Here is a 17,632-nt window from a genome sequence, read left to right as displayed (position 1 = left end):
ATCCATGAATTCCATTATAATTATCTAAAATCAAACATATAGACTCAAAATATATTTTCCGCACTCTAACTGGAACATCAATCTAACTCTATTCTCTGAATATGGCTTGCACTTTGCTCATGTTGTCCCTTTGCCTGAAATTTCTCCCTTAGTGAATTCCTACTCATCCTTTAAACTATAACTCAAATGTCACTACCCCCACAAAATCTTCCCTTATTTCCCCCCTCTTCTCTGTTAGTAATAACCTTTATCTTCAAACCTCACAAAGAATCTTGGGGGAGGGATGGGTAGTGCGTGTGTGTGTGTCTGTGTATATGGGTGTGTATGTGTATGTTTACTCTCTAATGTGTCATCCTGTAATATTGTGTACCATAGCTATTTGCTGCGCGAATGTCTTCCTTTTATTGGCTTATAAATTCCTTTTAGTTAGAAAATGCAACTTATCTCAGCTTTGAATCTCTTCCTGTTCCTTTCAATGTTGTACATGCAGGACATGCTAAATATAATAAATGTATCTAATATTATATTTTATCATACTTCAACAGTTCTTTACTGATCTCCCGGGGCAATGTAAATGAAGTAACATATTTTCCTTCTCTAATGCTAATATGCTTTTGCTTCTCTACAGAACAGCCAACAACTTGCCAGTTATTATAGTGATTCAAAGATTATGTCTGAGAGAATAGGCTGGATTTGTATATCAATACTAAGAGCAACTCTTCTACCATGTGGAAATACCTGTGAGTTCAAGCAGAAAGATTTACTCATGCTCACTATCTTTTAAAGAAAATGTCTGCCTACCTATCTGTACATATATGCATATACATATAAATATATCTGTATAATATTTACAGGGGTTTCTTAACAATATAGGGCTAGAGGAAATGACATCAAATTATTTAATGGATTGGCCAATATGCTTGCCAAAAAACCCTGTTGCAGTCTAACTAAAAGAGATTTGTCTCCTTTAAAAAAAATGGAAGGAAATGAAGAAGGGAAGGAAGGAAGGAAGGAAGGAAGGAAGGAAGGAAGGAAGGAAGGAAGGAAGGAAGGAAGGAAGGAAGGAAGGAAGGAAGGGAAAGGAAAGGAGAGAAGGAAAGAAAAGGAAAGGAAAGGAGAGAAGGAAGGAAGGAAGCAAGGAAGGAAAGAGTGAAGGAGGGAGGGAAGGAAATGAGGGAGGGAAAGAAACGAGGGAGGGAAGGAGGGAAAGGAGGGAAGAAAAGAGGGAAAAGAAGGAGGGAAAGAAAGAAAGAAGGAAGGAGGTAAAGGAGGGAAGAAAGAAAAGGAAAGAAGGAAGGGAGAGAAGGAAGGAAGGAAGGAAAGAAGGAAGGAAGAAAGGAAAGAAGGAAGGAAAGAAGGAAGGAAGGAAAGAAGGAAGGAAGGAAGAAGGAAGGAAGGAAGGAAGGAAGGAAGGAAGGAAGGGAAAGAGAGAAGGAAGGAAGGAAGGAAGGAAGGAAAGAAGGAAGGAAGGAAGGAAGGAAGGAGGGAAGAAGGAAGAGAAGGAGTGAAGGAGGGAGGGAAAGAAATGAGGGAGGGAAGGAAGGAGGGAAAAGAAGGAAGAAGGGAGGAAAAGGAGGGAAGGAGAGGAGAGGAGAGAAGAGAAGAGGAGAGGAGAGGAAAGGAAGGAAGGGAAGGAAGGAAGGAAGGGAAGGAGGGAAGGAAGGGAAGGAGGGAGAAAGAGGAAGAAAGAAAGAAGAAAGAAAAACTCAGCCTAACAAAAAAGCATATCTCCTGAATACTGAATAATGCCTTATACATATATGTTGATCCATATCAACATATATGATCTATATCAACATATATGCTGTTTATGGCATTACAGTAGGTATTTCTTCCAGGTACACCTTGCCATCATTTCGCTCTATCTTAAGGCCTCTCCATTACTTTCATGGGGTTACAGTACCAGCTAATCTTTCCTGTTTTCATCTTCCAAAGCTAGATCCAGTTATCACCTTTAGCCCCTCTTTATGGCGTCTGCCTCAGGGCCGCAAATTTATTGCTACCACCAACAAGGAAATGCCCTGGAACCCTGGAAGAAGAAATAAACAAAAACATGCACATTTTGCTACAGCCATACCTTCCATGAAAATATAGTCAAGAGAGCCAGCCATCATGATAAAGAGACACAAAGGAACCAGAAACATAAGCATGCACCAAGAGAAAATCATTCAGGTGATATAGCTAGAGTCGTATTTTCATCAACCACTGCTTCCTGCTATAGGCATATAAAGGCCATATAAACTAGCACCATGAACTCCACTGATGCTGGTATCTGATTCACCACCATTCTTAGATTACTACAAGAATTTATTGCAAAGTAGAAACTTGAAGCTATTTCTTAACCAGTACATTATCAAACAAGACCATGTATCAAAAGAAATTCTGTATTTTCAGTGTCCTCAAGACCTTGCTTTTTTCCCTTTAGGTTGACTCCTGTGGTATTGTCACAAGGAGGATTTTTACTCTTGTAGCTGAGTGATCATAAGTTATACAGAGTACCTTAAATTATATCTACCTATGAGTAGGAAGAAAAAAATCATTTCCCAAATCTTGCCAGTTCTACCTCCACAACTACTATACATTAGAACTCAACAAAGCTTGCTCTTATTATTTTAAATAGTAATGAGAAAAGGCCACAAACTAAAGTGATGTGTCCTTATATCAAAATAATTCTAAAAATCAAGACCAGGGTAACAAATACCATCACAATTGGAATGTATTCTATTGTACTATAAATTTTCAGAAGAGGAAAGAACTCTGGGAAGGTAAATAAAATGGGAAAATTTTACATAATGGAGTTGGCAATTTGACTAACAAGTCAGCCAAAACAATTAGATAAGCCAAAGTATTTCAAGATGATCACTGAGGCCTCTTTCAGTTCTAAATTCTATGATCATAACAGCTGAAACCAACTGTGATGATATATCACTGAAATAATAGTGTCTTTCTCATAGCAAAGTCCTAATAGATATTTAATTCAATAGAATAAACAGATCACATTTATATATGCATTAAGGTTTATAAGGGGCTTTCCTAACATCAACAGCAAGGACACAGATCTGTGTATTATCATGAGTCTCTTTATCCTCATTGTAAAGTAATGAAGATTAAAATAATGAGGGACTTGAACCTTATAGAGTTCTGACTTATCCAAGGTACATAGCTATTAAGTGTTAAAAGTAAGAAACTTATGTCATTCTGTCATTTTGAGGTTTACAAAAAACACTTTCTTCACAACCTCCCTGTCAAGTAACTTCTAAAGATACTATTAAAATCATTTTACAGATGAAGAAATTAAGACTTGGAAAGGTTAGATGATGACCTAGGTCATAGAGCTAGCAAGTATAAAAGCCAGGATTCAAATTCACATCTCTTCTGACTTCTCATGCATCATTCTCCCCCTCTACTATGCAAGTTACTCAATGCAAAAGACAAAATGTGCAATGAAAAAAGCTAAAGAATTAAATCAGTAATTAAAAACTTTGAAAAAACAGTCCTTAAAACTCATTTGAAAATTAAATATGTAATAAACCAAAGGATTTTTGCTGATTGAGTGCAGCCTGGCTTAGGAAATATAAAACATAGTCTGAGATCTAGAACTATTTTTTTAATCCATTATGTATACATCTGCAATGTTTCTGACAAACTCTAGGGAATTCCTTTTCAACTGTATGTTACAACTTGGGAAATACCCATTCTTTATCTATTAGGTTTTTCCTATGTGAATTGTTAGATTAATTTCTTTTGAGTGGATATATATACCTCAGTGAGTGGTCTCACTGAAGAAGTCCTGTGATACTGTAGATTCAATCAGCACCATATTGTTGACAAATGAAACCATCTGGAAGACATCATTCTCTAAAAGAAGTCCCTCTTCCATTTGAACTTTGCACAGATATCTTTTAAGATGGTGATGAGCACTTCTGGGGGAACCTTCATATTTCTGTATTAATGTCTCATTTGACACAGATAATAAGAGGATCACTAACCAATGTTATCTCTTCAGTGATATCAAACAATCTTTTAAGAACTTCACTTAATAATAGGAGACATTTTTGGAGAAGAGTCTTTTAAGTAAGAGTTTTACTCTATCAAGTCAAATGTTTTATTTTATTGTTGTTTTGTGATTATCAGACAAAAAAACACAGTAGAATCTTGTGAACTCTGTACCTTTCAATTATTTGTGTAACTATGAAAATGTCATTTGCTGATGAGCAGGAAGATTTCAGAAAAACTTGGAAAGACTTACATGAATTGATGCTGAGTGAACAGAGAAGCAGGAGAACATTGTAATAGCAACATTGTGTGATAATCAGCAATACAATGATCCAAGAACAATACCAAAATATCACAATGTAAAAATTCAATCCACATCCAGAGAAAGAACAATGGAGTTTGAATGCATATTGAAGCATTTCACTTTTCTTTTTTTTCACTTTTTTTTACTTTTTTTTTTTTTTTTTTTGCTTTTTGTCTCTCATGGTTTTCCCTTTTAGTTCTGAATCTTCTTTCACAACATGACAAATGTGGAAATATGTTTATCATGATTTTATGTGTAAAATCTGTATCAGATTGCTTGAAGAAGAAAGAAGACAGGTAAGATGATTCAATAGTTGCTGATAATATTTTCTCTGATGCTTTTGGGGAGAGATTTTTTGGGTTCTGATTTATTTTTTTCTATCTTTCTCTAAGATATCTTCAAAATAGATGCCTGATTATGTTCAAAATTGTGTTCCTTCCAACACAAATTTCTTCCACATATTTGGTTAAACTCAACAACTTTCATCTATAGCAGTGTCATTTTTCTTTTTTGTCATATTGCTTTTTAGGTAACGTGGCATCCCTTTTATAATAAACGACAGTAAGAGATTGTTTCAGAAATCCTGGAAAACCTGCTTTATGTTGTGCTTATTTGTTGTCATACTTCCATTTCTTTCTATACATGTTCCTGGAATCATCTGAATTATTTAAACCTCTCACAAAACTTTCTTCAAGTTCATTTCTCCACTATTTTGTAAGATTATCTTTTACCATCCTCCTTCATAATATTTTGCAAATGAGCTTGTATTCCTAAATAATGTTTCCCTAGGCTACTATGTTTATTTGCTTGACAAAGTACTCAAATGTTAGCTACATCTAATGATTTCTGGGTCATTTGTGCCTCTTTTTGTGCCAATTACTTTACATCTGTCAAATTTCTCTAAGTAGTAGTGATATAAGAAGGATTTTGCTGTTGCTGTTCATTCACTTTTTCAATCTTAAACAATTCTTCGTGATTCCATTTGGGGTTTTTCTTGACAAATATACTGGTGTGGTTTGCCAACTCATTTTATAGATGAGGAAAATGTAGCAAATAAGGTTAAGTGACTTGCCTAGAGTCACACAACTAATAAGTGTCAGAGAACAGATTTGAACTGAGGAAGAAGAGTCTTCCTGACTCAAAACTGAGTACTCTATTTAATGTGCTACCATAAATGGTTATTGACATAGTTTCTGACTTTCATCCTTTTCCAACTTCTCAAAATTAGTAGCTTGCTCAAATAGACCAAATTAAATTGCTACAATTGAATACTGTTTTTTTCTGAGACATTTCATCTTCTAATTTGATTTTGCCTTTGAAGTTTATCTTTAAAATTAATTGGTCCAGTTGCACCTACATAATTAATTTAGAAATGACTATCAGAAGCTAATCATTTTCTATTAAAAGAGAATCAATTTCACTTATTACAACGTTTGGTGCTCATACTATCTGGTATTTTCCAACTCCTCTGAAAGTCTTTATGATATGTTAACAGTTTCCAAGTATTCTAGATGCTTTTTCTCTTTATTTTTTAAATTCTAAACTCTATTTCCCAACATAGTTTTTGTTATTCTTTCCTTTCTCTGCCTTTACAATGAAATCAACATGATATGTGCCAACTTGTTTTGTAAAATCTTGCCAACTTCTTTGTAAAATTTCTCTTCTTTATCTTCTGTCATAGATATCAGAATGAAAAATTGCAATCAATTTTATGGTGGGTTTTTTATTTATATTTATCAGGATAATTGCAAGGAGAAATAACTTGGTTTTTTCATATGCAAGGAAACAAATTCTGCCAACTCTTTACCAATTTTTTGAGAATAAACTTTAATCCATTCTTTTTATTTTGCTGTGCCTTTTTATATCCTCTTGTTTAATTTATAGTGAAAAGTGAAAATCAAAAATGATTTAATTCAGTTTTTCCCTTATGATACCAACTTGCTTGTATCATTAAACAAAGATGAAACACTTAAAGCATCAATGCTTAAATTAACATATATTGTATGGTCCTCTACCTACTTTCCTACCACTTAAGACCCATTATTATGGATTTCATATTTTTGTTTTCATGATTGAAATGATCAAAGAAATTATCATCTAGACAAGGGAAAACCTATTGGTAATGAGCCTCCTCTCCATATTTAATTGGTGTGGTTCTAGAATAGTGGGGCATGATCTATTACTGGAATGACACTCGCGGCTTTTCCAAATTGGTACAATCTGCCAAAACTTGTTTTTCACTGATTGTCTTTGGCTTAGGTCCCTACCACACTAGTATGAGGCAATGGAGAAGTCCTTTAATAGAGCAACTAGCGCAAAATACATTAACTATAAGAAATTGAAAAAGGCATGACAATGATTATAGAACCATCACAAGAATAGATAAAAATCATATTCTAGATTGGTTCATATAATATCCAAATCTTTATATTTTGCCTGAAGATCTGATGTGCCACCCAGAGAGAGGACTGTGGGGACTGAGTGTGGATCAAAACATAGTATTTTCACTTTTTTTAATTGTTTGCTTGCATTTTGTTTTCTTATTTTTTTCCTTTTTGATCTGATTTTTCTTGTACAGCATGATAATTGTGGAAATATAAAGAGAAGAAATGCACATATTTAACATATACTGAATTACTTTCCATCTAAGGGAGGGGGTGGGAGGAAGGGAAGGAAAAAAATTTGGAACACAAGGTTTTACAAGAGTAAATATTAAAGACTGTGCATAGGTTTTGAAAATAAAAAGCTTTAAATATAATATATTATATTATATAAAATATAAACTTTTAAAAAAATCTGATGTGCCAAGCTAAGGTAATAAAATATTTCTTGAATTTTCAATACCATTCAATTCAACAAATATTTATGAAGCACTTTCCATATAAAAGGTCCAGTTCAAAATATTAGAGACACAAAGATGAAAAATTATACGGTCCTTGCCCTCAATAAGCTTACAAGGCCTCACATATCATATATAAACTGTGATTTTAAAAAGTAAAATACAAGCACAATAAAAAGTTGAGTAAGGTAAGGGCAAAAGATATCTAAATAAAAGTTTTTAAGAAAAATCTAAGATTATTTTTAGCTGGATAAATCAGGGAAAGCTTCTGAAGAAGGAAATTCTTCTTAATTTTTCCTGCCTACAAAATGGGCTATTATTAAATATCTCCCCTTCCTACATCAGAAAGTTACTATGAGGTTGAAATGAGATCCTAGACATGAAAAGCACTTTGAAAAGCTAAAAATACAACCAAATAGGAAGTAATCTTTGTTTGTGCTAAATCAATTGCTTTCTGCTGATGGCTTTAGGCTCCTCCCATGCTCTTTTTTAAATCCACAGAGGGAAATTTTTAAAGTAGCAATATTAAAAAAAAAAAAAAAAAACCTTTACACCCATATTCTAAGGGAAATGTGGCTCAGCCTAGATAAAGAAGAGTTTCAAGTCTCACTTCAGCAGCAGTGAGTGTGGGTGCTGTTAATATTCACTGCATTAACCAGGTACTTAGTTATACCACTTAAAAGAAATGGGTTCTGCTCCACAAGAGCAGTGGCCTGCTAAGGTCCTGCAGTCAAGTGCTCTCAGAACTGAGATGAAAACGGACAGATCCTGAGTTTTACTTGCACAATGAGAGGGGCCAGGCACAGATAACTTACTGGAAAGCCTAGGGGTGTCTTCATGAGCACTTCTCTGTCGACCCCAGGATAGAGAGGAGTCAGCCTGCGTTCAGGGAACAAAAAGTCTCGCGTATTTTCTTCATAGTAGGCCAATAATGTCCCCTCTAAAAATAAAGAAAAAATGCACAAAGTAATGGATTCATGGACTGAAAAAACCTCTAAATCATTTCTTGACTCTAAAATCATAGTCAAGTGTCTCATTTTACAAATTTCAAGTGTTGGATTTGGACTTCAGCACCTTCTATAATGTCATATTTAAAATAAAGGAAATTCCCAAATCTGATTATTTTGAGTAAATTAGCTTATTTAATTCTATTATTAAGCCCTCCCTGATATCAGCCCCTACTCCAGGGGAAGAATGTGTGTATGTGTGGGTGTGGGTGTATGTATATACAATCAGTTATTGCCCTTTATTCTTGAAGAGGCATTAATATGTCCATACATACATACATAATATATATACATATATGTATATAACACTTAATATATAATTTTATATATTTATGTCATGATGATTTGGTGTAGAACATACAATAGATAGATCCCTGGTTTCAAAATTCCAACTGCATTTGCCTAGGCAAGTCATTTAACCATTCTGTGACTTAGTTTCTATATCTGTAAATTGGGGATAATTATACTTGTAGAATATACCTCCAATCTAGTCCAACCCAATAAGCAATAACTATGCAGATTACAATGTGCAAGAACTGTACTAGGCACTGGGCACGTACTAAGACAAAACCAAATACAGTCCCTTCTTTCAAGGAAATAACATTCAATAATGGGAACTAATAATATGCACATGATAATTTGAGGAGGGAAAAATCATTACATTAATGAGGGAGATTAGGAGAAGCTTCTTGAAGGAAATGGTATGTGAAGTATGCCTTGAATCAAGCTAAGGATTCTAAGAGGCAAAGTATTTTGAGAAACAACAGTCTGTACATCAATAAGGAGGCAAGAGGAATTGAAATGTAGAGATTAGGGAACAGTGATTAGGCTACTTGGGCTCAAGAACAGAGTTCACAAGAAATAATGAGCTAGCTAATTCCAAAAAAGCCTGGAAAGACTTACAGGAATTGATGCTAAGTAAATTAAGTAGAACCAAGAGAACATTTTACACAGCAACAACAGGATTATGTAATGATCAACTGTGATGAATTTGGCTCTTTTCAACAATGAGGTGATTTAAGGAAATTCCAATTAGACTTGTGATGGAGAGCTATTCACCTCCAGAGAGAGAACTATGGAGCCTGAATGTAGATCAAAGTATAGTTTTTTCACCTTTTTTATTGTTTGCTTGCTTGAGTTTTTTCTCATGTTTTTCTTCTTTCACTTTTTGATCTGATTTTTCTTGTACAACGTGACAAATGTAGAAATATGATTAGAAGAATTGCACCATTTAATCTATATTAGTTTGGTAGGAGAGAAACATTTGGAATGCAAGGTTTTGCAAAGGTAAATTCTGAAAATTATTTTTGCATGTATTTGGGAAAAAATAAAAAAACTATTAAGAAAAAAATAAGTTAATGATCCTACAAAAAAGAACAAAATTCATAAAGAAAAATTACAGGAATTACTGTGATAAAAGTGCTTCAAACATTATATAGATAAGTTATTATTATAAACTCCTTTGAATAAGTAATCAATCTACACTGGGAAGAATGCCTGTCAAAAGACCTTCCAGATCAAAGATGAGCAAAAGAATCACAAAATCATAGAATTTTTAAGATGAAAAATACCTGAGCATATCTCAGGATATGAGAACCAGAGTCTTTAGATTTTTTTCCAAGAGTGAAATAAGCAAAGTAGCAGAGAGGGGAGAGACCACAATGATGTATTCATAATTTAAGCTTTCCATCTTTGTTTCACATAATCTCTCATATCCCATTTCTGTACAGTATTAAGTCCTATTGCCCAAGAATGAGAAACACTCCCTCCTCATTTCTGTCTCTTGAAATCCTCTCCTTTTAATTCCCAGCTTCAAACGCTGCCTCCTTCACTTTGTAGTCTCCTCTAATTTTCCCTTCTCACATTTTCCTAGATATTGGAAATTGGATCTCTTTAATATAGTCTGGATTTCTCCTTTGCCCCATTATTTTAATTGTATCTTACTTGTGTGTATTATTTCATAACTTACATTTATATAGAGCTTTTTAGCTTTGTGGAATACAATCTTCATAACAGTAGATATAAAAATACAAATATTAATAATCTTTATTTTATAAATGAAAAAGCTAAAATTCAGAAAAAGATAAATTGCTCTGAATGATGCAACTATCATGCAGTAAAGCTTTAATTCAAATTCAGATCTTCTGAATGTAAGACCTGTATTTACACTATATGCCACTGGTTTCAACGGCAAATTCCTCGAGATCAGAGAATGTGTTGTTTTTCACTGTGGCATCATTGGACAGAGCTCTGGACTTGGAATCAGGGAGACTAGGGTTCAAATTTTATCTTAAGACTCTTACTATCTATGTGATCCCTGCACAAGTCATTCAATTTTACTGTGTCTCAATTTCCTCATGTATAAAATAGACTGGATCAATTCTTCTAATCCAAGTCTACAATTTTATGATTTTTTTTTATCCTGATCATCCGATACAGGGCTTTTACACATGAAATACTTAAAAACAGCTGTTGAATTTAATTAAATTGTCAAATAATGTGTCATTAACAGCTTGGTTTAACACAACACTAAAATTAAATGTAATTTTATCACTCAAATAATATTTCAAGAGCATCATAAATCATTAGATTAAGAAAAAAATCACTTTGCTCTTTTTCCAAAAACTTTCAAATCCAAGATCTTAATGTGCTTTTCCAACATTAGCCCATTTTTTTTGATAACATCCTTGAGATGAGGTCTTCAAGATACTATAGAAAGAACATGGCAGCAAACAGAATTGAATTCCTTTGCAGTGATTTTGTTGTGGGAAGAGGTATAAAGAGCCAAAACTGATGTTGCCACAAAAGAAAGTCCAAAAAGGGAGGGCTGGATACAGTGGCAAAGAGTCATAACCCCATATAGACTCTCTCTACTAAGAACCCATTTATCCACTATCAGGTACCACAGGGACATCAGCATTCATCACACAGAAAGGGAGGGTGTATATGGTTGGCTCTGGGGAACAGATGTAGACAAAGGACTGCAGAAGTCTGCATTCCTGGGAAGGAACTGTACCCTCAATATTGGCATCCTTCAGCCAAGCTATTCACCCCATACTATTTACAGCCCAAATCAGAATCAAATGATAAATAATGAAGAGCTGGTCTTTAAATCTTCTCTCAGTCACTTACTGCCTAAAAATCTTGAGCAGACAAGTCAATGGAACTCCCTGGATCTCAGTTTCCTCTTTAGTAAGATGAGTCTAATGACTAAATGATCTCGAAGGTGCCCTGGTATAATAATCTTAGATAGAACTGACTATATTAAACCATGTTTCTTAAAGAGAGTATTATTTTTTAAATATTGGTAATTGAATCTTGCACATATTGTCAGATATAGCCAGAGAATTAGATGTTTTCATTCAATTGCTTTTCTTTAATACAAGAGAGAATTTGATTTGAGGAAAGCAACAGGGAAGTGGTGTTTCTACAAAAATATTGTGATGTAGCTGTGTGATCCTGGGCAAGTCACTTAACCCCAATTGCCTCAGCATAAAAAAATTATTGTGATGTGAAAATTAAGTCAACAACAATATCAATAAAGTTCATATATGTACAGCCATATGTAAAATAAATATATACAGGCATATTTTTGAGTAAATAAGATGTCGAATTTCTTAGCTGTAGCCATTTTAGAAAATGTTGTGATATCCTTATTATATTTTAATTCAATAAAAACTACTTTATCTGGAATTCTATCAACTAAATATAACTTTTTCAAGCTGAGATTATATAAGTAAATGATAATAGATATTCCTAACTTCCCTCTGATATTGCAATATCTTGAAGTGCCTTATGAATCAACAAAAGAAAAAGATTAAATGATGTTCAATAAGAAATTTAATGCTTTAAGAATTAGTCATAAAAACACACTAAGTCTATTAAAAGATACAGTTTGTTTAAAGTGCTTTAAGGTTCCCAAAGAGTTTTCCTCACAACAACTCTATGATAGATAGTATAGGTATCATTAACCCTATTCTACAGATGAACAACCTGAAATGCAAGGGTATTAATTGACTTACTGAGTCATACAACTATATAACAGTACAGTTTCCACCATACCATTCAACCTCTGTTAACTAAACTACTGCTTTTGTCCCATTAAATCCTTCACTCCTGAATACTGACAGATAATAAGAGTAGATAAGACTGGGTAAAAGAACCTGCTATATTAAAAGGCAACAAATCATAGCAAGAACACTGAAGTCAACAGATCTCAATTTGAATCCTAACTTACTGTGTGATTGTGGGCAAGTCCCTTCCCTTGTTTCAAGGAGAGTTTTTAATCCTCAAAAAAACCTATGTGAATATAAGTCATCAATATTGTAGGCCCCAAGAAAATATCCAGGGATTAAAATAATTTCGTCCTAACCCCAAACACATAAAAATATAAATACAAAGTAATAAACATCATTTTAATATATAAAGTATATATCTTGTTGGCATTCAATTTATGCAGATCATACCTAGCTACATCTTCTTATCCTATCCATTTCTTTCCCATTTTTTCCATAAATTCTTCACTTAAGAGCCATCAAATGTACCAAAGGCCTACCTCAGATTTCTAAGCATTTTGTGTACATAACCCTGTTTGTCCTTGTTCTTAGTCTGGAAATCAAGCTATCAAGAATGTTCTTAGAGGCTTTCAATTCTCACACACAAGTCTTAATGCTGGAAGACTGTCTTACATTTATTGTATTTTCTAATGTATACTATAAGACCCTATCTTTCTCTTTAATTCTTAAATTTCAAGTTCACAGTATGCTCTTTCAAAAATTATATTTAACTCTATCCAATTCTATTTTTTAAATCCTGTCTTGGATTTTTTCCATTTCATTTTTCTAATTATATATAACACATAATAACTCAAACTGAAAATTAATTTTGATTTAGTAACTCACTCTCTCGTTGGGTCTACTTCTAAAACTTTTATTTCATTTTTATTTTCATCCTTCAAGTCATAATCATAAGGGCTTTTTTTGAGGCAATTAAGGTTCAATGACTTTCTTGGGTCACATAAGCTAGGAAATGTTACATGTCTAAGATTGTATTTGAACTCAGGTTGTCTCCAAGTCCAGTACTCTATCTACTGTGTCACCTACCTGCCCCCTATATTTTTTAATTGTGTTGTTAGATACAGCCTCTTCAACTTTATTGGAATAGCCTCCCATAGTTTAATCTAATAGCTGTGCTATTGTTTCCTTTTCTTTTTTCATTCTCTCAGTATTTCTAACACATAAAGGGGTACATTCTTCCTTGTAATGAGTTAACAATCCTTTCCTACCAACACATGCTTCTCATAAAGTCCAAGTATCATAGCCCTTCCATTTGGTTTCATGCTGTTTAATGGTGTTTACAAATTTTTTTTATTTGGATACGAAACTGTCAGAGGGGTAAGCACAATTTCCCTTATCCTTAATCAATTTCCCCAATTTTTTTCCAGTTTAATCTCCTTCCTAATGTTGGCTTAATCTTTTTCTCTGTTTTGAATACTAATAATGGTTGTTCATTGTCCCAATTTGTTTCTAATAAATTAGCTGTTGAAGGACAGATCTATTTCAAAACTATATCTGTGTATGTGTATTTCACTCAGCTTTATATGTGTGTGTGTGTGTGTGTGTGTGTGTGTGTGTGTATGTATTTTGTAGCTCAACTTTTCCCTCATTTGATTAATGCTATAAGCCTCAGATTATGCAATCACACAGCTGTGAAAGTCTTTGCTTAAAATCAGTATCCCCTTTGGTTGTCACATCTCTCCAAGAAGATCAAGTGTTTCCTATCTAAGAGTTTCTAGAAAATTTTGGCTTTCCTTCTGTTAGTGGTTAAATCTAAATAGGAATTGGTGATAGTCACCATCTTCCTATATCAAATTAAAATCTGCCTCTTTAGAACCTCCACCCATACTGCCTAGTTTTGTCTCACAAAACCAACCAGAGTATTTCCTCTTTTGCATAAGAGTCCTTCAAATGCTTGAAGATAGCCACCCTTTCCTTCCACCTCTGTCTTGTCTTCTCCAGGCTTATCATCTTTTAACTGATTCTTATATGGCATGGCTTTGAATCCCTTCACTATTTTGGCTACTATTACTACATTTGGTGTCTTTCTTAAAATACAATACCCAGAACTGAAAACAATAATCTAGATGGGGTCAGACAAGGATAAAGGACAACAGAGTAAATGCCTGCCTCATTCTGCCTTTATTAATAACACAACACAAGATCCCAATAGCATTTAGGGCTATCCTATCATATTGTTGGCCACCATATTTTAATGTTTCCTGGCATAGTGATAGAAATAATTTTAAAAGATCTTGGACAAAGCACCAATTTAGAACATAGCTTGAAAATTATCCATGCTATCTCAATTTTCTCATCTATAAAAAATAAAAATATTTGTATTACCTATTTCATAAGATTATTGTAAGGAAAAGATTGTATGTAGTCATTGCTATTATTGCTTAAACATTAAGACATTAAAAATATCAACTATTAACATTAGTGGAAGAGCCAGGGCAAGACCCCAGGTTTCTTCATGCCATAGTATGGCATATTATGTCTACAATGATATAACATTTTTAAAAGTTGTCATAATGAGATCCAGGTGAGAGTTAAATTATGCAATCCCTAATTTATAAAATAATGATTCTAATTGTATTTGCAACATACCTTGCAAATGTTTTCATTGCATAACTGAGATTGTACTATCATTTTAGTTAATGAGCAGCAATGGAAAGAGTTGGCTAGTCAAAGCCAAGTCAACCACTTACTTTGTGTACCATGAGCAAATCCCTCAAACTTTCTGAACCTTAAATTTCTTCACCTTGAAAATGAAGGGCATTGGACTAGATGATTTCTAATGTCCTTCTCAGCTCCAAATCAATGGTCAATTTGGATTTATTTATATGCTACCTTTTGGAGGATAAAATAAAAATTGTGCTTGAAGTTTATTGTTGACATGCAAAATTTTCTGATTCAAGTGTAGTATTCACTTTACAATGTTTAAGAGGTAAACTATACTGGTATAGCTTGAGAGCATCTGATGATTGTGAGAAAGTAATTGTTCACATAAGGACTTTATCAAAGGTACTGAATTTTTTAAAGGAGAGTGGGGAGGGATGTAAGTGGGAAGAGAAAATAGAATTTCAAGAAAAATAATATACTCTGTGCAATAGCAATTGGGCAGGATGGTTCCAAGTTATGTTAGCAAAGGTTCCTACTTAATATGTTTAACTCACAGCACTGCTGGACAGTTTCATTTATTATTATTATTACTCCTACCTTCATATCTTCTATCTAGGCAAAAACCAGGCTCTCAATTCTTCAGATTCATTTCTGTGCCTTTACACTGTCTGTCCCCCAAGCCTGGAATTCATTCCCTACTTACTGAAATCATAGAGAATCCTTCCCTTCCTTCAAGATATAGTTCACCCAGCACCTTTTGCAAAAGCCTTCCCTATTTCCCCACAACTCCCCCCCCAACTATCTTGAATTTAACTATTCTGTATATATATATGTATACTATCACATATTAGGAACCTAATAAATATTTGTTGGTTAGATACTTAAGTGTATTTGATGAAGACTATAGTTAAAAAAAAAAAAAAAACCTAACATCCAGAGAAATGGAACTGGGGCTTTTTTTTTTTCAGTATCTTATAATCACATTGACTAAAGCAACATTGACTGAAACAGAATCAAAAAATTCAGAGCATTCTGTAACTTCTCGGTACTTTCGTAAGAGTTAGATTGGGAAAAAGCCTAAGAAATCATTTAATCCAAATCCTTCATTTTACAAACAAGGAAACTGAGGCACAGAGATCAGAAATTATTTTTGCAAGGTCACAGAGTCAACCAGTGGCACAGCCAGCATGTAAACTCAAATCCTCAACCTCCAAGTCCATTGCGCTCTTCCTACTAGACCCCCAATTTTCACCATGTCAAGATTAAATTCTTATATTCACATTATTTAAAATATTTAAATTAAAATATTTACAATATTACAATATTAAAGACTAAATTGCCTGTACATTAAGAGTTTCTGGTAATTATAAGAAAGAAAATTGTACAAGTAGGAACTTTATCAAGGGCACCGAATGCCTTTTTAAAAAGCAGTTGAGGAAGAGTGTGAGGTGGTAAAGGGAGACAGACTTTCAAGAGAAATAACAAATAACTCAATATATAATGGCAAGTCCTTATTAATTTATAAGTACCTTCTAAAACATCTTATAGTCAGAATTTTTTGCATATTTTCTTCCAAAATAAAGGAAATTCATCCAAGGATTGTCAAATATCATGAGCTGAAATCACATGATTACTGACTTCAATAATAGGCTTATTCTGCCACCCAGTGTCCATTTATTTTTCTCTTCCCTTTGAAAATATGAAAATTCTGTACATCAATTATGAACTTAAGCATAATTTTGACTTTCACCCTCAAAAAGATATGTTAATCCAAATTGTGGTTACTCATTAAATCATCAATTTGGAGCTAAGAAGGACATTAGAAGTCATTTAGTCTAATCCCCTTCATTTTAAAGGTAAGGAAATTAATTTATTCCAAAAGGACAAGTATGGGGGAAAAGTGGTTCACAGAAACAAACAACAATAACAACAACAACAACAAAAAATAGGATATTTAATAAAATAGATTCAAATTACTGTAAGGACTTTAAATTAACAAAGTTAACATAAATACCACAATGGAAGATGGATATGCTATTTAATAAAAACATTAGAAACAACTAGACAATGATAGAGAAATAATTGAATCATACCTCATATAAAATAAAGCAAATCAAAAAGAAACAGAAAAATTCCAGATAAATGAAAAAATTAAATCTTTTCAATCAATCAAAAATAAAATAGTTATCACAACTGAAAAGAAAGATAAAAAATTTTAAAAATCACAGTTTTCCCAAACCATGGAAGGATTTTAAGTAGACTTTGAGCTCAATATAAATTGATGGAATAGGGCAGCAAAAAAAAAAAATTCCAAAATACTCTTAAATAACTTGAGATAGAATACCCAGGACTAGAGTTTGATCATTCTAATACACTAAACTCATACACAGTGTACTGTGTCCACTGCTGTATGCCACATGTTAAGTCTTAATAGGTGAAGAGTCTTAAGAGAAAGGGAAACATAGTGGAAAGGGGACTTAAGATTATGTCATACACATAATGAAGACATTAGTACTATTTTTCCTGAAAGAGATAAGATAGTAGGGAGAAGACTAGAGAAAAAGACAAGATAGGTGTCATCTATATCTGAAGAGAGAGGGATATGTATGTATGTATATATACACACACATAGAACAGAAATGGGGGGTTTCTACTTGGCTCCAGATGGCAGAATTAGGAACTATATGTGGAAGCTTCAGAGAGGTACAAATTAATGTTCAATGTATAAATCTAACCATTCTGGAAAACAATGTGGAACTATACCCAAAGGGCTATAAAACTATGCATACTTTCTGACAAAGCAGTA

At 33.4% G+C, this 17,632-nt stretch overlaps 1 protein-coding gene across 2 annotated transcripts in view; it reads right to left on the bottom strand.

Moving 5' to 3' along the window:
* SPATA6L (spermatogenesis associated 6 like) overlaps positions 1–17,632 on the bottom strand; it is an 81,335-nt gene that overhangs the window by 37,810 nt on the left and 25,893 nt on the right. For both annotated transcript variants that reach the window (XM_051987834.1, XM_051987843.1), the window contains exon 5: positions 7,955–8,079. In XM_051987834.1, coding sequence (XP_051843794.1) covers positions 7,955–8,079 — 125 coding nt within the window. The remainder of the gene's footprint in view (positions 1–7,954; positions 8,080–17,632) is intronic.

Source organism: Antechinus flavipes, chromosome 1 (genome assembly GCF_016432865.1).
Source record: "Antechinus flavipes isolate AdamAnt ecotype Samford, QLD, Australia chromosome 1, AdamAnt_v2, whole genome shotgun sequence".
NCBI lineage: Eukaryota > Metazoa > Chordata > Mammalia > Dasyuromorphia > Dasyuridae > Antechinus > Antechinus flavipes.
The sequence above is the reverse complement of the archived record's forward strand: the minus strand, read 5'-3'. Positions and strand labels throughout refer to the sequence as shown.